The sequence below is a fragment of the Haliotis rubra genome, unplaced genomic scaffold, assembly GCF_003918875.1.
Source record: "Haliotis rubra isolate DU_JTF1 unplaced genomic scaffold, ASM391887v1 Scf468, whole genome shotgun sequence".
Lineage (NCBI taxonomy): Eukaryota > Metazoa > Mollusca > Gastropoda > Lepetellida > Haliotidae > Haliotis > Haliotis rubra.
In genome coordinates this window covers 351811-376593 of record NW_025767155.1, presented here as the reverse complement: position 1 = coordinate 376593, position 24783 = coordinate 351811, and the positions used below count along the sequence as shown (strand labels likewise).

The following is a 24783-nucleotide window of genomic DNA, read 5'->3' as shown; positions in this document are numbered from 1 at the left end:
ATATTATTGAAGGTACAAAGCCTACATTCTTAGACTGATGTTAGTGGGGTGAATGTCACAGCTTGTGCTAATGTCCATATTTTACATCCGCTTCGGTTACCATCTTAACTCTAAATTGTGTGAACACATTGACCCGCAAATCTGCCTTGATGGCAACTATACATATATACCTACTACTGGAAACACGTGGGCAGCTGTGTTTGGATGACACATATACCGACCTGTGCACTTTCTATATTGGAATGAACCGTCACAACACACTGATGATGAAAGTAGGGTCACTTTTGGTCTCTATGAAGAGCTATGCAACATATGGTCTGCGCCGTGTGTACTTCACATTGCCCTAACTGCACCCTGTGTCCTGGCCTACAACCTGATTACAGCGTGTCCTGCACTATACTCTGACTGTACCCTGTGTCCTGGCCTACAACCTGATTATACAGCGTGTCCTGCACTATACTCTGACTGTACCCTGTGTCCTGGCCTACAACCTGATTATACAGTGTCCTGCACTATACTCTGACTGTACCCTGTGTCCTGGCCTACAACCTGATTATACAGTGTGTCCTGCACTATACTCTGACTGTACCCTGTGTCCTGGCCTACAACCTGATTATACAGTGTGTCCTGCACTATACTCTGACTGTACCCTGTGTCCTGGCCTACAACCTGATTATACAGTGTCCTGCACTATACTCTGACTGTACCCTGTGTCCTGGCCTACAACCTGATTATACAGTGTGTCCTGCACTATACTCTGACTGTACCCTGTGTCCTGGCCTACAACCTGATTATACAGTGTGTCCACTATACTCTGACTGTACCCTGTGTCCTGGCCTACAACCTGATTATACAGTGTCCTGCACTATACTCTGACTGTACCCTGTGTCCTGGCCTACAACCCGATTATACAGTGTCCTGCACTATACTCTGACTGTACCCTGTGTCCTGGCCTACAACCTGATTATACAGTGTCCTGCACTATACTCTGACTGTACCCTGTGTCCTGGCCTACAACCTGATTATACAGTGTCCTGCACTATACTCTGACTGTACCCTGTGTCCTGGCCTACAACCTGATTATACAGTGTCCTGCACTATACTCTGACTGTACCCTGTGTCCTGGCCTACAACCTGATTATACAGTGTGTCCTGCACTATACTCTGACTGTACCCTGTGTCCTGGCCTACAACCTGATTATACAGTGTCCTGCACTATACTCTGACTGTACCCTGTGTCCTGGCCTACAACCTGATTATACAGTGTCCTGCACTATACTCTGACTGTACCCTGTGTCCTGGCCTACAACCTGATTATACAGCGTGTCCTGCACTATACCTGACTGACTGTACCCTGTGTCCTGGCCTACAATGATTGCCATTATACAGTGTCCTGCACTATACTCTGACTGTACCCTGTGTCCTGGCCTACAACCTGATTATACAGTGTCCTGCACTATACTCTGACTGTACCCTGTGTCCTGGCCTACAACCTGATTATACAGTGTCCTGCACTATACTCTGACTGTACCCTGTGTCCTGGCCTACAACCTGATTATACAGTGTCCTGCACTATACTCTGACTGTACCCTGTGTCCTGGCCTACAACCTGATTATACAGTGTCCTGCACTATACTCTGACTGTACCCTGTGTCCTGGCCTACAACCTGATTATACAGTGTCCTGCACTATACTCTGACTGTACCCTGTGTCCTGGCCTACAACCTGATTATACAGTGTGTCCTGCACTATACTCTGACTGTACCCTGTGTCCTGGCCTACAACCCGGTTATACAGTGTGTCCTGCACTATACTCTGACTGTACCCTGTGTCCTGGCCTACAACCTGATTATACAGTGTCCTGCACTATACTCTGACTGTACCCTGTGTCCTGGCCTACAACCCGATTATACAGTGTCCTGCACTATACTCTGACTGTACCCCTGTGTCCTGGCCTACAACCTGATTATACAGTGTCCTGCACTATACTCTGACTGTACCCTGTGTCCTGGCCTACAACCTGATTATACAGTGTCCTGCACTATACTCTGACTGTACCCTGTGTCCTGGCCTACAACCTGATTATACAGTGTCCTGCACTATACTCTGACTGTACCCTGTGTCCTGGCCTACAACCCGATTATACAGTGTGTCCTGCACTATACTCTGACTGTACCCTGTGTCCTGGCCTACAACCTGTATTATTATACAGTGTGTCCTGCACTATACTCTGACTGTACCCTGTGTCCTGGCCTACAACCTGATTATACAGTGTCCTGCACTATACTCTGACTGTACCCTGTGTCCTGGCCTACAACCCGATTATACAGTGTGTCCTGCACTATACTCTGACTGTACCCTGTGTCCTGGCCTACAACCTGATTATACAGTGTCCTGCACTATACTCTGACTGTACCCTGTGTCCTGGCCTGGCCTCACAACCTGATTATACAGTGTCCTGCACTATACTCTGACTGTACCCTGTGTCCTGGCCTACAACCTGATTATACAGTGTGTCCTGCACTATACTCTGACTGTACCCTGTGTCCTGGCCTACAACCTGATTATACAGTGTGTCCTGCACTATACTCTGACTGTACCCTGTGTCCTGGCCTACAACCTGATTATACAGTGTGTCCTGCACTATACTCTGACTGTACCCTGTGTCCTGGCCTACAACCTGATTATACAGTGTGTCCTGCACTATACTCTGACTGTACCCTGTGTCCTGGCCTACAACCTGATTATACAGTGTCCTGCACTATACTCTGACTGTACCCTGTGTCCTGGCCTACAACCTGATTATACAGTGTGTCCTGCACTATACTCTGACTGTACCCTGTGTCCTGGCCTACAACCTGATTATACAGTGTGTCCTGCACTATACTCTGACTGTACCCTGTGTCCTGGCCTACAACCTGATTATACAGTGTGTCCTGCACTATACTCTGACTGTACCCTGTGTCCTGGCCTACAACCCGATTATACAGTGTCCTGCACTATACTCTGACTGTACCCTGTGTCCTGGCCTACAACCTGATTATACAGTGTGTCCTGCACTATACTCTGACTGTACCCTGTGTCCTGGCCTACAACCCGGTTATACAGTGTGTCCTGCACTATACTCTGACTGTACCCTGTGTCCTGGCCTACAACCTGATTATACAGTGTGTCCTGCACTATACTCTGACTGTACCCTGTGTCCTGGCCTACAACCTGATTATACAGTGTCCTGCACTATACTCTGACTGTACCCTGTGTCCTGGCCTACAACCTGATTATACAGTGTCCTGCACTATACTCTGACTGTACCCTGTGTCCTGGCCTACAACTGATTATACAGTGTGTCCTGCACTATACTCTGACTGTACCCTGTGTCCTGGCCTACAACCTGATTATACAGTGTGTCCTGCACTATACTCTGACTGTACCCTGTGTCCTGGCCTACAACCCTGATTATACAGTGTGTCCTGCACTATACTCTGACTGTACCCTGTGTCCTGGCCTACAACCTGATTATACAGTGTGTCCTGCACTATACTCTGACTGTACCCTGTGTCCTGGCCCTACAACCTGATTATACAGTGTGTCCTGCACTATACTCTGACTGTACCCTGTGTCCTGGCCTACAACCTGATTATACAGTGTCCTGCACTATACTCTGACTGTACCCTGTGTCCTGGCCTACAACCTGATTATACAGTGTGTCCTGCACTATACTCTGACTGTACCCTGTGTCCTGGCCTACAACCTGATTATACAGTGTGTCCTGCACTATACTCTGACTGTACCCTGTGTCTGGCCTACAACAACCTGATTATACAGTGTGTCCTGCACTATACTCTGACTGTACCCTGTGTCCTGGCCTACAACCTGATTATACAGTGTGTCCTGCACTATACTCTGACTGTACCCTGTGTCCTGGCCTACAACCCGATTATACAGTGTGTCCTGCACTATACTCTGACTGTACCCTGTGTCCTGGCCTACAACCCGGTTATACAGTGTGTCCTGCACTATACTCTGACTGTACCCAGTGTCCTGGCCTACAACCCGGTTATACAGTGTGTCCTGCACTATACTCTGACTGTACCCAGTGTCCTGGCCTATACTCAGAGCGGACCATGTGTCCTGGGCTATACCTTGTGTGGACCATGTGTCCTGGGCTATACCCTGTGTTGACCATGTGTCCTGGGCTATACCCTGTGTGGACCATGTGTCCTGGGCTATACCCTGTGAGGACCATGTATCCTGGGCTATACCCTGTGTGAACCATATGTGTCCTGGGCTATACCCTGTGTGGACCATGTGTCCTGGGCTATACCCTGTGTGGACCATGTGTCCTGGGCTATACCCTGTGTGGACCATGTGTTCTGGGCTATACCCTGTGTGGACCATGTGTCCTGGACAAATACTATGACTGGACCATGTGTCCTGGACATATACTCTGACTGTACCCTGTGTCCTGGCCTATACCTGATGGACCATGTGTCCTGCACTATACCTCTGACTGGACCATGTGTCCTGGGCCTAGCTATACCCTATGTGGACCATGTGTCCTGGACCATGTGTCCTGGAATACTCTGACTGGACCCTGTGTCCTGGACCTACAGCCTGATTGGACCATGTGTCCTGCACTATACTCTGACTGTACCATGTGTGTCCTGGCCTACATACCTGATTATACCATGTGTCCTGGACACATACTCTGACTGGACCATGTGTCCTGGCCTACAACCCGATTATACAGTGTGTCCTGCACTATACTCTGACTGTACCCTGTGTCCTGGCCTACAACCCGATTATACAGTGTGTCCTGCACTATACTCTGACTGTACCCTGTGTCCTGGCCTACAACCTGATTATACAGTGTGTCCTGCACTATACTCTGACTGTACCCTGTGTCCTGGCCTACAACCTGATTATACAGTGTGTCCTGCACTATACTCTGACTGTACCCTGTGTCCTGGCCTACAACCCGATTATACAGTGTCCTGCACTATACTCTGACTGTACCCCTGTGTCCTGGCCTACAACCTGATTATACAGTGTCCTGCACTATACTCTGACTGTACCCTGTGTCCTGGCCTACAACCTGATTATACAGTGTCCTGCACTATACTCTGACTGTACCCTGTGTCCTGGCCTACAACCTGATTATACAGTGTCCTGCACTATACTCTGACTGTACCCTGTGTCCTGGCCTACAACCTGATTATACAGTGTCCTGCACTATACTCTGACTGTACCCTGTGTCCTGGCCTACAAGCCTGATTATACAGTGTGTCCTGCACTATACTCTGACTGTACCCTGTGTCCTGGCCTACAACCTGATTATACAGTGTCCTGCACTATACTCTGACTGTACCCTGTGTCCTGGCCTACAACCTGATTATACAGTGTGTCCTGCACTATACTCTGACTGTACCCTGTGTCCTGGCCTACAACCCGATTATACAGTGTGTCCTGCACTATACTCTGACTGTACCCTGTGTCCTGGCCTACAACCCGATTATACAGTGTGTCCTGCACTATACTCTGACTGTACCCTGTGTCCTGGCCTACAACCTGATTATACAGTGTCCTGCACTATACTCTGACTGTACCCTGTGTCCTGGCCTACAACCTGATTATACAGTGTGTCCTGCACTATACTCTGACTGTACCCTGTGTCCTGGGCCTACAACCTGATTATACAGTGTCCTGCACTATACTCTGACTGTACCCTGTGTCCTGGCCTACAACCTGATTATACAGTGTGTCCTGCACTATACTCTGACTGTACCCTGTGTCCTGGCCTACAACCTGATTATACAGTGTGTCCTGCACTATACTCTGACTGTACCCTGTGTCCTGGCCTACAACCTGATTATACAGTGTGTCCTGCACTATACTCTGACTGTACCCTGTGTCCTGGCCTACAACCTGATTATACAGTGTCCTGCACTATACTCTGACTGTACCCTGTGTCCTGGCCTACAACCCGGTTATACAGTGTGTCCTGCACTATACTCTGACTGTACCCTGTGTCCTGGCCTACAACCCGGTTATACAGTGTGTCCTGCACTATACTCTGACTGTACCCTGTGTCCTGGCCTACAACCCGATTATACAGTGTGTCCTGCACTATACTCAGAGCGGACCATGTGTCCTGGGCTATACCCTGTGTGGACCATGTGTCCTGGGCTATACCCTGTGTGGACCATGTGTCCTGGGCTATACCCTGTGTGGACCATGTGTCCTGGGCTATACCCTGTGTGGACCATGTGTCCTGGGCTATACCCTGTGTGGACCATGTGTCCTGGGCTATACCCTGTGTGGACCATGTGTCCTGGGCTATACCCTGTGTGGACCATGTGTCCTGGGCTATACCCTGTGTGGACCATGTGTTCTGGGCTATACCCTGTGTGGACCATGTGTCCTGAGGCTATACCCTGTGTGGACCATGTGTCCTGGACAAATACTATGACTGGACCATGTGTCCTGGACAAATACTCTGACTGGACCATGTGTCTTGGACAAATACTCTGACTGGACCATGTGTCTTGGACAAATACTCTGACTGGACCATGTGTCCTGGACAAATACTCTGACTGGACCATGTGTCCTGGACAAATACTCTGACTGGACCATGTGTCCTGAGCTATACCCTGTGTGGACCATGTGTCCTGAGCTATACCCTATGTGGACCATGTGTCCTGGACCTATACCCTATTTGGACCATGTGTCCTGGACAAATACTCTGACTGGACCATGTGTCCTGGGCAAATACCCTGTGTGGACCATGTGTCCTGGACAAATACTCTGACTGGACCATGTGTCCTGAGCTATACCCTGTGTGGACCATGTGTCCTGGACAAATACTCTGACTGGACCATGTGTCCTGGACAAATACTCTGACTGGACCATGTGTCTTGGACAAATACTATGACTGGACCATGTGTCCTGGGCTATACCCTGTGTGGACCATGTGTCCTGGACAAATACTCTGAGTGGACCATGTGTCCTGGACAAATACTCTGACTGGACCATGTGTCCTGGGCTATACCCTGTGTGGACCATGTGTCCTGGACAAATACTCTGACTGGACCATGTGTCCTGGGCTATACCCTGTGTGGACCATGTGTCCTTGACAAATACTCTGAGTGGACCATGTGTCCTGGGCTATACCCTGTGTGGACCATGTGTCTTGGACAAATACTCTGACTGGACCACCGTCATATTGTGCAGGGACACCAACTGTTTTAGGCTACTACTTAATGACAATATTGCACAGAGCGGCGTAAAACTAAACTCACTCACTCACTCACGTAATGACAACTTCCGATAGACACCATACACACTAATCCATATTCCTGGTTTCATGTTCATCAAAATGCCATGTGGCCATCCATCTCCTGGACTCTGAAACCTCACTGATAATACCAATACATGTCATCGTGGACGATGTGCTCGACTCCTGTAACTCGGACTTACGTGATAGTATAATGTAGGCCAATAAAGAAGTATCCCGCCAGAAAGCCAGAACGTCCTGTACGGGGCAGCCCTTCTGACACAAACCAGACTTTCGGGCCGGAACCAGTCAGTCACGGGCCGGCCTGCTATAATTGCAACATCGCCGACTACGGCGTAACAACAATCACTCATCCAGTCACCCGCCATGTACATGTAACAGGGACTTCCCAACATGTGGCCGTATGACTGATGTTCTATATTTAGTCATCTTTGTTAAACAGTAGATGGAAGGTTCGAGAAAGAATATCCACGTTTCAACACTCTGGCCAGAGCATTCACCATCACTATAGGCGTTGATCTACAAAACGTCTACAGTATATTATCATATATATACTCATTCATCAACAGATCACTAAACAGCAACATGGCGACCAAGGAGTCATCGATAGTGGCTTTCCTATTTTTGATGACCGCCCGCCATGTTTGGACCAGGTCGTTCAGTGCAGGTAACCGTATCCCTCTGCTATCGAAATGTTGTCTGAACAGCAATAAGTCAGCACGATATAAATCCAATAAAGATTAGATGCATTTCAAGAAAAATTGGTTCGACAACAATTTAAATAAAAAGAAGTTCTCTTTATTTATCAATTTTATTTATCACCTTTGATGGGCAAACGATAGTATACCGTTTGGTTGTTATGAATTTAACATTAAACTAACTGTTGTTAAATTTGAATTTGCAAAAAGTAATCTGTGTTATGTTGAGAACATAAACTGGATACCGTTGAAGACAATGGTTAGCAATGAATTTGCAATGTTGTAAATTGTGCCGAAAATGGGCACAAGATGTTAAACATACCCACCAGCAGCTGCATACTGTGTGAAATTATGTTTTTCATTTTTAAATGTTTTAAGACAAATTAATCATGATTAAAAAGATAACACCATTAAAAAATGAAAGGCGTATTCTGTGAGTCCTGACTGAGCGCAAATACAGTACGTTTTCAATTCAAAATCAAACAAGTGATAAAAATCAACTTAGATTTCTACTGCTCCTCGGTTTAGTACGGGGTTTCAAATGTCACCATAGATACGTTGAGGTTACGGTGTTTCAAACGTCACTTTAATAAAATTTGGAATATGTTGCCATGTACATTGCTTTATCAATTAATTAAACGAAATGCTTATAATCCACATTGTTGGTTGAGGGAATCTTCATTGTGTCTAGTTAGTTCTTATTATATTAATAGTTTCCTTCTAAATATTTGTATTATTTCCAGCGTCTTTAAGTATATGTAAGTTAAATTTCTAACCATGACATATTTGTTGTTTGGAATATTGCTAAAAGCGGCGTAAAACCAAAATCAGTCAGTCAGTCCAATGAAATCACCGCCGTTAGTTCATGGCCGACACAAGCAGCAATATCAACTATAGTCTGTTTGCAGTGAAAACGTACCGATGAATATCACTTTAAACAATAAAGAAAATCAAATTAAGTGAAATTAAGATTGCGAATCCTCATAAGTTTACCTTGCCAAATGAACATTTAAATCTCATATTTTTATTCAACTTAGGGGAAAAGTTGTTTAACAAACAATCATAGATTCAAATCGCTATTATTGTTTTGTATTACAAGGGGGTAAGGGCAGTAGATGGAACAGTGAAACAAATGCACGTGCGGTACGTGATGAGCGTTAACTTAGACCAACCCTACTTGTTCTCGGTGTTTCATTTGATGTGCATACCACCCTTGTAATACAAACCAATAATAGCGATTTAGCTATTGTAACACTTGTAGTCATTGCATTTGATACGTAATAACTTTGTAAAGACATGATAGTGAACTTGAAACGACACTGAGGTTTAAAGCCAAGAAGCCAATGTACTAGTTAGTACCGATTAACTTTGTGAGCGGTCGTCTGGGATCGAACTACAAGAAGTTAAGTAAAAAGTGTTACAATTGACCCCGGTCTCCCCTACTTGAAAAATGGATTTATTTTGTAAAATTACAAATATATTCATTACGTTATGAGTGTTAGAGCCGAATTTTAGGCATTTGTTGTACATGCAAAATATTATATTTGTAACTTTGTTAGGGTTTGTGTGTGAGAGGCTGCATGTGCTTAGTATATATATACATTAGTCGAGACATAAGAATCTGCCAGCCCCTGCTGCCAGCAGATGTCCGAGGCTACATTCCCAGGACTGGTGACAGCTGTGATCTACCACTGCAACTAAGACTCATAGACTAATTGTCTTTGTGGGGTCCTATGGGTTCTGACCTGATCAACCACGATAAGTGGCCGACCAAGAATTTAAGCGACACATGTGGAACGAAAGAGTGTGAGAAAGGGACAGAGAGCTTTAAGATACTGAAGAAGTAAGACATGTTTTAAGTTTCTAAGAGAGCGTTATAGGATTGTGTGTTGTGGGCTTAGAGGACATACGGTTTTTCAACCTGTCCAGCCACTGTCCAGTCACTGTGCATTCATTGTCTAGACATTGTCTAGTCACTGTCAAATTAATGTTTAGGTACTGTTATTCTGTCATTGTGTGGATTGTATTTAGAAGAAGTGTAGTAAGAAAGCTTGGAACTTGAGATTAAAGGACATTTTGAAATCACTGGACCGAGTTGAAACTTTTACATCCTCTACCCCCAACAGCGAGATAATTTAAGAACTCACAATGAGGCTGAATGGGTACAATGTGTGAAGCCCATTTCTGGTGTCGCCCGCCGTGATATTGCTGAAATTTTGCTAAAAGCGGTGTAAAACCACACTCACTTATTATGAGTCAAACCGAACAAAATTGATCAAGACACAAATATGATAAACGTATGAAATACGTCACCAGTGAATACCCATTTGAAAGACATAAAAAACCATGCTAAAATTTGATTCATAACCGTCTCTTTACTCGACTAAATATATATCTAGAGTTGGTCTTCAGCTGGTCGCGTTAAACAACAAACCAACCAACCTATGTTGGGGCTGGTTAAAGTTCGGAAATCAGGGTTTCCCATTGTGAAACCCACACAGGTTTACTACCATGATGTAAATAGTTACCAAAGATGGCACCAACTTTGTTCCGCACCAATATTTGTGTCTTTTCTGGTGCACTGTCCATGGCATGTTAAACCATCTTCAACGACAACGCGACATGTATAAAAATATTTTCAATTATCAATTTTTAAAAAAAAATATTCGAAAATATTATTTAGCAGTATTGGACTATTTTATCATTCTTTATAGAAAGGTATTATTATTCATATATAATTGTTTCGCGTTGTGTTTTGAAGATAAAGTTTGGATATTTCAGGCATACATTAACTATAAAATCTGGTTACAATATGGAAAATATAAAAATACCATAAGAACATAGATTCTATTCTTTCATTAATTTATAATTTAATGTTTGATAGTCTACTGACAACAAAAATATATTGTAGAACAAATAAGCATACTGCTTACCACAGGTACAGATGTAGCGTCCGCTCTTACGGGTGTCGTGGTCTATCTCGGAGACACGAGCATGTGGCCATTGACGCTAAACCTATATATAGAACGTTGCCAAATCATTACCGGTATATAATAATCGAGTTATAAATAGACGTGACGATTTTACCACAACTACCTGGGGAATTACACGCAATACTATCTATATCAGGAAGAGGCTCATGATCATAATGAAGCTTTCAGGGCGGATTACGTGTTTTTACGTAATTTCCGTATTTTCACAACGCCTCTCTGTGTGGAAGGCGGTAAGAGTTATTTCTTAGACTTACGAGTAAGGTCATTTAAACACAGCACGGGTCCCTTCCCAACTAGGGAACCAGTCCAGGTTAAATGTGATCTTAAGGTCGAATTGTAAAGTCAAGCATTAAGATTCAATAGGTACAGGAAAACATGTGTGACTGTTTCATTTCTAAACATATATCACAGATTGAATGAAAAACAAGTTCGAAGTGTGAACTGCGCAGCTATATCTAGTTTAGTCATTGTGGTATTCCCTACTTTCTCTTTCTCCCAACATGACCGGCTTTACTACTGGTGGTCTATCAGTGATTTGAGCAGTAACAAGATGAAATCAACAGCTTTAAGTTTTGGCACTCCAAATTGTTGATCTGCTTTTTATATTAGGGGCGATGAGGTACCCTGTTAAACGTTAAAGCGTTCGCTCGTCACGACAGAGACCCGGGTTCGATTCCTCTCATGGGCACAACGCGAGAAGCCCATATCTGATGTCAATCTCCGTGATATTACTGGAATATTGTTAAAACCATACTCACTCACTGTGAAGTTGTTTTGTAGTTTTATAATATATGCCTAATGTCCACGCCAAATTAAAAAAAATAGACTACAATTCTATGGACAGAAAATGAGTTTAGATAGATTACCTTGACACGTTGACCATTGACTTGCAGTCCCCACTGGGAAGTGTGCGAATGGGCTGTACTTGGATACGGCGCTTGCACGATGTAAATACTGTAATGAACACTGCCCCTGGGTCGGGTTCCAAGCCATACCTCAAGCCTGCTCAACATACTGCCTGACATCCACAACAGCACCGACCACGACGACACCCCCAAAGACAAAGACTGGAGGTAATATGTCAAATAGCAAGCATAAATTATCTATTGGAACAGACCCACTAATTCTAAAAATATATACTTGGAATTATTCACAACATCCCATGGATTCGCTGGGATTCTCAACCCGCTACCACTATCGCAACTGGGATATTATCATCTGTTTGGGATACGATGACATGTGTATCCCAATTCCGTAGCTCGATGCTCATGTTATTGGTCCAGACTCGAATGTTTACTGACACTGCCATATAGCTGGAATACTACTGAGTGCAGCGTTAGACAAGAAACAAACAAAACAATACCGATTGAGATTCACATATGTACATATTGCCGTCTTTGTTTATGAAAGCAACTGTTGAAAACATGTAGTTACGAGAAAGCCGTGTTGCACGTGGGAAATTAACTGAACTGAACATCATTACGTTCAGCCTGTAGTCCACGGCATAAGAACATGTACATTTACATTACAAGTGCAAATTAAGATGGCATTCAGAGTGTACTTGCTATAAAACAAATATACAGTATATGTATATCAAGATTTTGCATAGTATTTTTGCAAAGTTACTAATTTTACAGCATTCCTATCTTTTAGTGGATAGCGAAAAGACACATTTGGTTGGGATATTTACGGTGATGTAATGGCATACAAATACAAAACCTAGCGAGAATAAAATATAATGAAACTCTTCACCGGTTTCCCTTGTATCACAAAACCGACCTAATCTGTATGTGAATTGTATTTTGTTCCATATGCTTTTTTAGCATTGGACGTCGAGGATGTGAACCAAAAACAATGACATATTGATATTGTATATATATTATCCACCATTTTAGAAATGGTTAAAAATACATACCAGTTTTAAAAAAACATGTTAGTACATTTTAAGCTGTTTTCAATATTTTCTCCATACTTGTAGATGTTGATCATGCAATCTTGTATAAATAACCATATTTTGTGAGAGGGTGGACCAGACCACTACATCCAGATCGTCTTTATAAAGTAATTATATCATGTTTGTAATGGTCAGATTCATAATCATTAACTGAACCCAAATAATAAAAAACATATAAACACAACGGGTACATGATGTTTCAGTCCCCTTAAACACCCCAGCCATCATCGCTATCTGCCTGGCCTGCGGAATATGTGTAACGGGTATTGTGGGGCTGCTGTGGATGTTCGTCCCTGCATGTCAAACTACCCGTAAGACACCATTCCAGAGGGGGTACCACCTACAGGTGTTCTGGAAACTAATACAGGACACAACCGTAAGTATTCGCCGTTTGTTTGTATATTCAGAAGAACGATAGTATTGTCAGCGCAACGTCGTTATCTCGAAGTCCGTGGGTCCATATAGAAAACTGGACTTCGAGAAGAACAAAGTGATTATTGTATACATAGGGAGTAATCGTTAATTCTTCGCGATTTTGTACACGCTACGTTCTTCCATCACTCCGTGATACCTACGTGACCCGTGAAGTTCCGGTCTTTACATCAGGTTATATGTATGTATATATACAGTTCAGTCTCGAAACGTGAAGGTCCGGGTTAGAATTGGTTTTCAGCAACCCGTGCCTGTCGTAAGAGGCGAGTAGGATCGGGTGGTCAGGCTCGATTATTTGGTTGATTCATGCCATCGTACCCCAATAGCGTAGATCGATGCTCATGATATCAGTCACCGGACGTCCGCTTTGCTGTGTAACCATGGCAATAACGAGAGTGAAACCAGCGAGTGATGAGACGAATGAGCGCTCAGTTTTAATCGGCAATACAGTGATCTCCGGTTATAACGAACTGAAGAGATCAATAGTTCGTTACACTGAACAAGACAGGTAGTGGCTGTGACAAATATCCCAGTTCGTTACAAGTGTGTTATAAACGTTATAAAAGTAGTTCACGGTATGTCTCGAACAACCTGCCATTGTAGCCATGCCCGATATTCACCACCTCTGTATCAGGCTCGGTAGGGTCGCTCAAATTTCCTGCATTTTGTGATTGCTACAAAACCACATTCCTTTATTATGAGCATGTTTCTATACAGGTTCTCATCATATAGAACATCCTTAAGTTCCCTAGTACTAAACAACCGATGGATTCGCGAGGACAACCTGCGTGGGTATTCTGGTGTTCCAAGGATTGTTGTTGTGGATTGGATGGTTACAATGTACAACCTGACTGTCTTCCTCCACTCACTCGACGATGCTCATACAGCGGACCAAGGCTTACTTTCAGCACATGTACTTAAGGGGGAATAATGCAGACGGTGGGGTAAAGCGACAATTGCTCAGCAGAGGCCCAGATAAGCTGCGTATCCGGGTAAAATACGCATATAAAATTTCCAATTACGCATTGAAAAATAATTGTTGCGTACCATTTACGCATTTAAAATGTTAGATACGCAAAAAGTTTAAAACAAATGCGTACGGAATATATTTATAAAAATCGCTTGCGTAATGAAAAAAGACATTGATTGCTATCAAGTTGTTCTGTTAGTATAGGACAAGTGCTGTACTGTCCATTTAGGATGAGGGATTTTTTATGAACTCATTTCCATTACATTTAAGTTGGTTTTGATTAGGTATGACATAGTCATAAGGCAGAACATACCTGCTTAGTAAACTTACTCAGTCACATAATACTTAGGTGAGTAAAATGACTGAAATACGCACATGTTTGAAAGTAGTGGGTAACGGAAAATGAAATACCCACTCAACATTCATAATACCCACTCCAAAAAAATACAGTGGGTACAGTACCCACATGAGCTAAATCTTATCTGGAGCTCTGGGCTGCTCTGTCGTTGTGAGGTAAGTAAGACGTAACTATGTCCGTGTTTGTTAGTACTATATGATACTCCAGGTGTGTGGTGGCGGCCTGCACATAATTGTCGGGACCAGACAATGAAGTGATTTAGCATAAGTTATATTTGGACTGAGTGACGAGTAGTATAGTGTATATATAGCATGTATATTATGCATGTTTCGTGTTTTAGTAATTAATATCCTGAAATGTACTGTAGATCCAAGATGGGACGATTCACCGATACATTAATCAATCTTTATTCAGTACGTAAACATCGAGGAGTTGTAGTCCTCAGGTTTCGGCTTATCGATACCAAACTACACCAATAAGAAGTATATACACAGTACATTTCACCGCATGCGGCATTTTCAGCAACGCTGCAAACCGACTTGTTTTCGGCACGATGGCAATATAAACAATGGCGAGTCTAACGGACACACCTGTATGTGTCTGTCTGGCCCATCTGTATATGTGGCCTCCTTCTGTACCATGATACGTATCGTACTGTGTGTATCGTCCCATTTTGTCTGTCAGTACTGTACCGTCCATGTTATTTGCAGTACAACCTCCTTGATTCATTGCAATTAACGGGGTTGTTCTGTGGGTAGGTGAGGTGAAATTGGGTTTTACGTCGTGCTTGAGAATATTTCGCTCATATGACGACGTGCATGCGTGTGTATGTGTATGCGCGGCTGCTTGTACTAGCCCAGACTTAAGCTGGTTTTATAGTGCTAGCCCACTGAGATACCATGCCGCAGTGAAGCATGAATACCCCACTCAGACACATTATACTGACTCCGAGCCGACCAGTCCTTGTTGTACCCATTAATGCCGAGCGCCAGGCAGGGATCAACAAGTACCATATTTTAACGTCTTTTGGTATGACGCGGTTGGGGATCGAACCCGCGGCCTTCCGCTCTCCCGGGCGGACGCTCTAACCACTACACCACGGTGTGTTGTGGGTAGAGTATATTGAGGATTTACTGCAGGGCAATGTAATATCGCAATGTAATCGCTGGTTTCTTTTTCATAAATTACACAATGGAATAGAATGTTTATTGGAAAGTGTCTATAACGTTTTACGCCGCTTTTATCAATGTTACATCAATATCACGGCGGCTTCACACATTGTACTCATGAAGGTAATCGAACCGGGTCTTCGGCGTGACGAGCCAACGCTTTAACCACTAGGCTACCCCACCGCACTGCAGTTAAAGACGAGGCTTACAACTACACGTACAGAATGAGGTCAGCCATGTACTCGGCTCTACTTATATTGACTCTGTGGTCCTCAGAGTGTTTTCTCGTTGACTATTCCAACGATTGCCATATGCCTATTGCAAAGATGGCAAATTGATTTTCCCAAGGATATACAATTAACTATTCAAAAGATGACGAATTGATGTTTCCAAGGATAAAGATTTGACTATTCCACTGATAACCGTATGACTAGTTCAAAGATGGCAAACTAACTGTTTCCAAAGATATGCATTTAACTATTTAAAAGATGACGAATTGATGTTTCCAAGGATAAACATTTGACTATTCCAAAGATGACAAATGAACTGTTTCCAAAGATATGCATTTAACTATTCAAAACATGACGAATTGATGTTTCCAAGGATATACATTTGACTATTCCAGTGATAGCCGTATGACTATTGCCAAGGCATCCCATCGACTATATCAAACATAACGACTAAGGACAACTAAAACCAGCAACTTCTTGTGAGGATGCATATAAGCAGGTAAATCCATTGTTGTGGCCTTGTTGCAGCACAGTGCACTACTTTAATATATATAACATGAAATATTGTGATGTTGATTATTGTAACTGAACTGTTTGCTCTGTAGGCAGAACACATTCCATTTGAAATAAAATCTTCTATCTCCACAATTCTTTGGACCTTTCTTATATTCTGAGATTACACACAAGCAATACATAGCAATTGAATGTTTGTAGGTTGTTGGTATTGTCAAGATCTGTTCGTCACAGAAAGTTCACGTCTATATAATGGGAAGGCGACGAAAGTAAGCACATCATGATTGAATTTAGGGGGTGTTTCTTAAAAAAAGTGATCTCTGCGTTCCCCACCACGTCTCACTGGCGAGATAGGCAGCGCCACACAGTGGTGAGGTGATGTGTTTTGAGATACAATACAGATGTCCAGATACAAAAATCATGTTGCTCGGAAAGCTTCACTCAGTCGTACCGAGGTCTTAGTGAGTGAGTATGGTTTTACGCCGCATTTAGCAATATTCCAGCAACATCACGACGGGGGACACCAGGAATGGGCTTCACACATTGTACCCATTTGTGGAATCGAACCCGGGTCTTCGGCGTGACGAGCGAACGCTTTAACCACAAGGCTACCACTGAGGTCTTAGAAGGCTGGAAGTTACAAGGTCCACATGACGCACCTTCCATGGAGTATCTTCAGATCTTCAGACAAAATACCGTACAGGTCTGATTTCAATGATATCGACAATGAACAATACAGCAGCAAAATTTCTGACAAGGAATTGAAAGAATACCCTTCGAGATGGGAGATTCAGAACCTATGGAAAATATAAATATGTTTCATTTAGATCTGTAACATTAGGCTGGACGGAAGGGAAAAAGTAAAATTCAGGGACTGTGAGACTGGATACAGTAGATCAGCTCTCCAAGATGTCGACAGTCTCAGGGGCTACACACGGTCAGTCATGTCCAGCTGGGGACGGGCTGTCGAGGAAGTCGATGATGTCGCCGTCGCCATGTATGTATTGACATATTCACGCTGTATATCCCACCGAGACACTAGACCTTTCCATCCGTTGTGAAATAAATTCAGACATCACTTCACTCTCGCTATGTCGGAGCTCAGTGGCTCACCCTCACTTGAAACATTCTACCGAGTTTCTCTGTGCATCCATTCATCATGTTCCATATCAGAAGTTCAGCATCTTCAACGTCAGTTTGTGGAGAATATGCAGCTCACGATGTTCCATGTGCAGCACAAATGATGCAGGCGCCACCTTTTCTTTAAATGAAATTGTAAAACACTGAACCTGTTGCTAAACTTTACAAAATCATTTTCAGCAACTCGTCATTACGGGATGGAGACAGAATACCGACTGTGACAGTCGACCAAATATCGTAATATTCGAATCTGTTGTGTAGTAAATATATCTTTGAAAATGTCACACAAAATCCGCGCCATCGCTTGTACATGTCCTGTCACCACCTATATACCGTTTGTGTCGTCTGCTTGGACAGGTCTTCAGTTCTGTGACTGAGCAGACGTTCTTTGAGCACGCGAGCACGAGCACCATCAATAGCAGACACACAGACAGACACACTATGACCACCCATATCCCGGGGGCCAGGCGGAGTGCATCGATATCGTCTGAAGGTGAATTGGAGATATCTAAAAGAAATGTAGAAGAAATCAATATATAACTTTACAGTTCTTTTCAAAATTTATTGACATTAAATTGGTGACATACGAACATATTAGTGGATTTTACGACGTGTTGAACCCGTTTTTTTAACGCCTAGGCTACATCACCACCTAGCTAGCAAACAAATAGTTTGTGATATTACCAAATACCTACAATGCTTGTGAACTTACATCTATTTATATTGCATGGTAGCTGTTAATATATACTATTTATTATGTTGATGAGCAATGTATGGTCAAACTGAAGTGTTATTGAAGTGAATAAGTGTTCGATGTTTTCGTTGCTCGTATGTGCATACCTTTACAAACAGGTTGACACTCGTCAGCCATACCTCCGTCCAGTACTACATGTACACCACTACGCTGGGCCCAGGTACACCAAGGAGAGAGTCCTCACCGACTCGGAGCCTTGACTGTCCGGAAATAACCTACTTGTGTGTGACATGGGTAATTAATATCTGCGTACTGTATACGAACTTAGGTGAGTAAAATGACTGAAATACGCACATGTTTGAAAGTAGTGGGTAACGGAAAATGAAATACCCACTCAACATTCATAATACCCACTCCAAAAAAAAATACAGTGGGTACAGTACCCACATGAGCTAAATCTTATCTGGAGCTCTGGGCTGCTCTGTCGTTGTGAGGTAAGTAAGACGTAACTATGTCCGTGTTTGTTAGTACTATATGATACTCCAGGTGTGTGGTGGCGGCCTGCACATAATTGTCGGGACCAGACAATGAAGTGATTTAGCATAAGTTATATTTGGACTGAGTGACGAATAGTATAGTGTATATATAGCATGTATATTATGCATGTTTCGTGTTTTAGTAATTAATATCCTGAAATGTACTGTAGATCCAAGATGGGACGATTCACCGATACATTAATCAATCTTTATTCAGTACGTAAACATCGAGGAGTTGTAGTCCTCAGGTTTCGGCTTATCGATACCAAACTACACCAATAAGAAGTATATACACAGTACATTTCACCGCATGCGGCATTTTCAGCAACGCTGCAAACCGACTTGTTTTCGGCACGATGGCAATATAAACAATGGCGAGTCTAACGGACACACCTGTATGTGTCTGTCTGGCCCATCTGTATATGTGGCCTCCTCTCACCGTATCGTACTGTGTGTATCGTCCCATTTTGTCTGTCCCTGTACCGTCCATGTTATTTGGCAACCTCCTTGATTCATTGCAATTAACGGGGTTGTTCTGTGGGTAGGTGAGGTGAAATTGGGTTTTACGTCGTGCTTGAGAATATTTCGCTCATATGACGACGTGCATGTGTATGTGTATGCGCGGCTGCTTGTACTAGCCCAGACTTGAAGCTGGTTTTATAGTGCTAGCCCACTGAGATACCATGCCGCAGTGAAGCATGAATACCCCACTCAGACACATTATACTGACTCCGAGCCGACCAGTCCTTGTTGTACCCATTAATGCCGAGCGCCAGGCGGGGATCAACAAGTACCATATTTTAACGTCTTTTGGTATGACGCGGTTGGGGATCGAACCCGCGGCCTTCCGCTCTCCGGGCGGACGCTCTAACCACTACACCACGGTGTGTTGTGGGTAGAGTATATTGAGGATTTACTGCAGGGCAATGTAATATCGCAATGTAATCGCTGGTTTCTTTTTCATAAATTACACAATGGAATAGAACGTCTATTGGAAAGTGTCTATAACGTTTTACGCCGCTTTTATCAATGTTACATCAATATCACGGCGGCTTCACACATTGTACTCATGAACTGACGGTAATCGGTTTTACGCCGGGTAGCAATATTCAGGCGTGACGAGCCAACGCTTTAACCACTAGGCTTCCCACCGCTTCGCAGTTAAAGACGACGCTTACAACTACAGGCGTACAGAATGAGAGTCAGCCATGTATACAGAATCGGCAACCATGCGCGGCTTATATTGACTCTGTGGTCCTCAGAGTGTTTTTCTCGTTGACTATTCCAACGATTAGCCATATGCCTATTGCAAAGATGGCAAATTGATTTTCCAAGGATATACAATTAACTATTCAAAAGATGACGAATTGATGTTTCCAAGGATAAAGATTTGACTATTCCACTGATAACCGTATGACTAGTTCAAGAGATGGCAAACTAACTGTTTCCAAAGATATGCATTTAACTATTTAAAAGATGACGAATTGATGTTTCCAAGGATAAACATTTGACTATTCCAAAGATGACAAATGGACTTTTTCCAAAGATATGCATTTAACTATTCAAAAGATGACGAATTGATGATTCCAAGGATATACATTTGACTATTCCAGTGATAACCGTATGACTATTTCCAAGGCATCCCATCGACTATATCAAACATTACGACTACGGACAACTAAAACCAGCAACTTCTTGTGAGGATGCATATAAGCAGGTAAATCCATTGTTGTGGCCTTGTTGCAGCACAGTGCACTACTTTAATATATATAACATGAAATATTGTGATGTTGATTATTGTAACTGAACTGTTTGCTCTGTAGGCAGAACACATTCCATTTGAAATAAAATCTTCTATCTCCACAATTCTTTGGACCTTTCTTATATTCTGAGATTACACACAAGCAATACATAGCAATTGAATGTTTGTAGGTTGTTGGTATTGTCAAGATCTGTTCGTCACAGAAAGTTCACGTCTATATAATGGGAAGGCGACGAAAGTAAGCACATCATGATTGAATTTAGGGGTGTTTTTAAAAAAGTGATCTCTGCGTTCCCCACCACGTCTCACTGGCGAGATAGGCAGCGCCACACAGTGGTGAGGTGATGTGTTTTGAGATACAATACAGATGTCCAGATACAAAAATCATGTTGCTCGGAAAGCTTCACTCAGTCGTACCGAGGTCTTAGTGAGTGAGTATGGTTTTACGCCGCATTTAGCAATATTCCAGCAACATCACGACGGGGGACACCAGGAATGGGCTTCACACATTGTACCCATTTGTGGAATCGAACCCGGGTCTTCGGCGTGACGAGCGAACGCTTTAACCACAAGGCTACCACTGAGGTCTTAGAAGGCTGGAAGTTACAAGGTCCACATGACGCACCTTCCATGGAGTATCTTCAGATCTTCAGACAAAATACCGTACAGGTCTGATTTCAATGATATCGACAATGAACAATACAGCAGCAAAATTTCTGACAAGGAATTGAAAGAATACCCTTCGAGATGGGAGATTCAGAACCTATGGAAAATATAAATATGTTTCATTTAGATCTGTAACATTAGGCTGGACGGAAGGGAAAAAGTAAAATTCAGGGACTGTGAGACTGGATACAGTAGATCAGCTCTCCAAGATGTCGACAGTCTCAGGGGCTACACACGGTCAGTCATGTCCAGCTGGGGACGGGCTGTCGAGGAAGTCGATGATGTCGCCGTCGCCATGTATGTATTGACATATTCACGCTGTATATCCCACCGAGACACTAGACCTTTCCATCCGTTGTGAAATAAATTCAGACATCACTTCACTCTCTCGCTATGTCGGAGCTCAGTGGCTCACCCTCACTTGAAACATTCTACCGAGTTTCTCTGTGCATCCATTCATCATGTTCCATATCAGAAGTTCAGCATCTTCAACGTCAGTTTGTGGAGAATATGCAGCTCACGATGTTCCATGTGCAGCACAAATGATGCAGGCGCCACCTTTTCTTTAAATGAAATTGTAAAACACTGAACCTGTTGCTAAACTTTACAAAATCATTTTCAGCAACTCGTCATTACGGGATGGAGACAGAATACCGACTGTGACAGTCGACCAAATATCGTAATATTCGAATCTGTTGTGTAGTAAATATATCTTTGAAAATGTCACACAAAATCCGCGCCATCGCTTGTACATGTCCTGTCACCACCTATATACCGTTTGTGTCGTCTGCTGGGACAGGTCTTCAGTTCTGTGACTGAGCAGACGTTCTTTGAGCACGCGAGCACGAGCACCATCAATAGCAGACACACAGACAGACACACTATGACCACCCATATCCCGGGGGCCAGGCGGAGTGCATCGATATCGTCTGAAGGTGAATTGGAGATATCTAAAAGAAATGTAGAAGAAATCAATATATAACTTTACAGTTCTTTTCAAACTTTATTGACATTAAATTGGTGACATACGAACATATTAGTGGATTTTACGACGTGTTGGAAATTGAACCCGTTTTTTTAACGCCTAGGCTACATCACCACCTAGCTAGCAAACAAATAGTTTGTGATATTACCAAATACCTACAATGCTTGTGAACTTACATCTATTTATATTGCATGGTAGCTGTTAATATATACTATTTATTATGTTGATGAGCAATGTATGGTCAAACTGAAGTGTTATTGAAGTGAATAAGTGTTCGATGTTTTCGTTGCTCGTATGTGCATACCTTTACAAACAGGTTGACACTCGTCAGCCATACCGCCGTCCAGTACTACATGTACTTCACTACGCTGGGCCCAGGTACACCAAGGAGAGAGTCCTCACCGACTCGGAGCCTTGACTGTCCGGAAATAACCTACTTGTGTGTGACATGGGTAATTAATATCTGCGTACTGTATACGAAGCAAACGATACAACAAACAAAATATAAACATAACCCAAAACATTGTGAAAATAAATAACCTCTTCCCCGTCTGGTGATTCAGTTCAGCCTCGACCCATGAGTGAGTGAGTGAGTTTAGTTTTACGCCGCACTCAGCAATATTCCAGCTATATGGCGGCGGTCTGTAAATAATCGAGTCTGGACCAGACAATCCAGTGATCAACAGCATGAGCATCGATCTGCGCAATTGGGAACCGATGACATGTGTCAACCAAGTCAGTGAGACTGACCACCCGATCCGGTTAGTCGCCTCTTACGACAAGCATGGGTTACTGAAGATGGGTCTCGACCCATGAAGATTCGGTTTAGAATTGGTTTTCAGCAACCCATTCTTGTCGTAAGAGGCGACTAACGAGATTGGGTGGTCATGCTCGTTCATTTGGCTGACACATAATAACTCTTTTCACACTTATAAGTTTTGATTTTCTATCGGAGAAAATGCGTAAATTTCCACAGACATTATGGGGTTTGGGGCATAAATAAAAATAAAAAGGAAAAACAAAATCCGCTCGCCCGACCCATATATTTTTTGGAAAAAGTGAAGAGAAAAAAGAATATTGTTTAATGTGGACTAAGTATCAATCTCCTTTTCGAGAGGAAAGTTAAAATCTTTTACATGGAGGTTTCTTTCTTTGTTCTTTAACGCTGCACTCGGCAATTTTCCATTTATATGACGGCGGTCTGTAAACAATCGAGTCTGGACCAGACAATCCAGTGATTGACATCATGAGCATAGGTCTACGCAATTGATGATTGGGTCAGCTGTTCAGTAATCCACCACCCGTTCATCATCCATCATCCATCATCTGGCGGACGTGTTACATCATATCATAAATGCGTTCATCCATGCTTATAATGTCAATCACTCGATTGCCTGGTCCATAATCGATCATTTACAAGACGCCGTCAAACAGCTGGAATATTGATAAGGCGGCGTTAAACCAACAAATATTAGTATGTGTGGCAAACACTGTCCGTGTTGTTGTAAAGAACTAAAAGAATTATCCTTATTTCCTTTATCCAAACTTAATAATGAATTTAGAAAGAACCTTCCTAAATATATTAATAAAAACATGATTCACTACAGCCAAGTGAGAAACTCGAAAGAGAAAGAGGAAATTAATTGTTTTGTAAAGAAAAATCTCGTGCTTTCCTGTTTGCAATATATCTGACTTGTATACATTTTGACTGATCTAATGATAAACAAGTAGGCTAACACAGCTGAAAGACCGGATAAGAGGTTTGGGGCCCACTGACAATATTATATTTTTTAATTGCTCGGGGAGTTTTGACGAATTAATATCAAATTCTCAGACATGCTCACAGTCTTGTGCTCTCCTTCACTTACAAAGATCGAGCCTTAAAATTGATCATGTAAACGAATGGCTATATGCATGAACAAACGCACCACAAAAGAAAGTGAGGACAAAATTAATTAAAGCCACCCAGCGTCCTTTCAGTGACATTACAACCAGTATGGGGTACAGGGGAGACACGCTGTGCCGAGAGCGCCCATGGGAGCGATTTCTCAAATATTCAACCCCACACATCAATTGAAAAAAGTAAGCTGGATTTACCTGAACACAATCTGAAAATGTCGTCTGCTGTTCCTTTGGTATGATGAAACAAAAGAATCGAACTGCACGTGCGAGGATATGTTGTCCGGGCAACGGATTGACGCCGCGCGTGCAACCGTAAATGCGCTAAATTACGACACCAAGGAATATTGTAAACATCCGGACGTACACCTTATAATGTAAACACGCGGCTTTGTGTATGATGTCAGGATTGTCAGAGACAGAAATAGCCTCAGCTGAGATAGGATTTAAAAATGTGCACCGGCAATCTGTCACCTCTATTTCCGGTTTG

At 43.0% G+C, this 24783-nt stretch overlaps 1 protein-coding gene, 1 long non-coding RNA gene and 1 pseudogene across 5 annotated transcripts; 2 read left to right on the top strand and 1 right to left on the bottom strand.

Annotated features, from left to right (window-relative positions):
• Nucleotides 1-6089: 6089 nt before the first annotated feature.
• Nucleotides 6090-6672, top strand: LOC124290523 (annotated as a pseudogene).
• Nucleotides 6673-7841: 1169 nt separating this feature from the next.
• Nucleotides 7842-14358, top strand: LOC124290508. Of its 3 annotated transcripts, none has more exons than XM_046727228.1 (4): nt 7842-7961; nt 11879-12058; nt 13143-13315; nt 14089-14358. In XM_046727228.1, the coding sequence occupies exons 1-4, from the start codon at nt 7880-7882 to the stop codon at nt 14101-14103; spliced, it is 450 nt and encodes a 149-aa protein (XP_046583184.1). In that variant the 5' UTR covers nt 7842-7879; the 3' UTR covers nt 14104-14358. The 3 variants fall into 3 exon arrangements, 2 of the variants coding, with proteins under 2 accessions (XP_046583184.1, XP_046583180.1); XR_006901959.1 differs by lacking the exon at nt 7842-7961 and adding an exon at nt 11077-11215 and having other exon boundaries at nt 14089-14357; XM_046727224.1 differs by lacking the exon at nt 14089-14358 and having other exon boundaries at nt 13143-13564.
• A 7850-nt stretch (nt 14359-22208) lies between these two features.
• LOC124290507 lies at nt 22209-24694 on the bottom strand. Of its 2 annotated transcripts, none has more exons than XR_006901958.1 (3): nt 24492-24694; nt 22699-22827; nt 22209-22359 (listed from the first exon to the last, which is right to left on the bottom strand). It is a non-coding gene; the product is annotated as an uncharacterized LOC124290507 (long non-coding RNA). The 2 variants fall into 2 exon arrangements; XR_006901957.1 differs by having other exon boundaries at nt 22699-22812.
• Between the last annotated feature and the right edge of the window lie 89 nt (nt 24695-24783).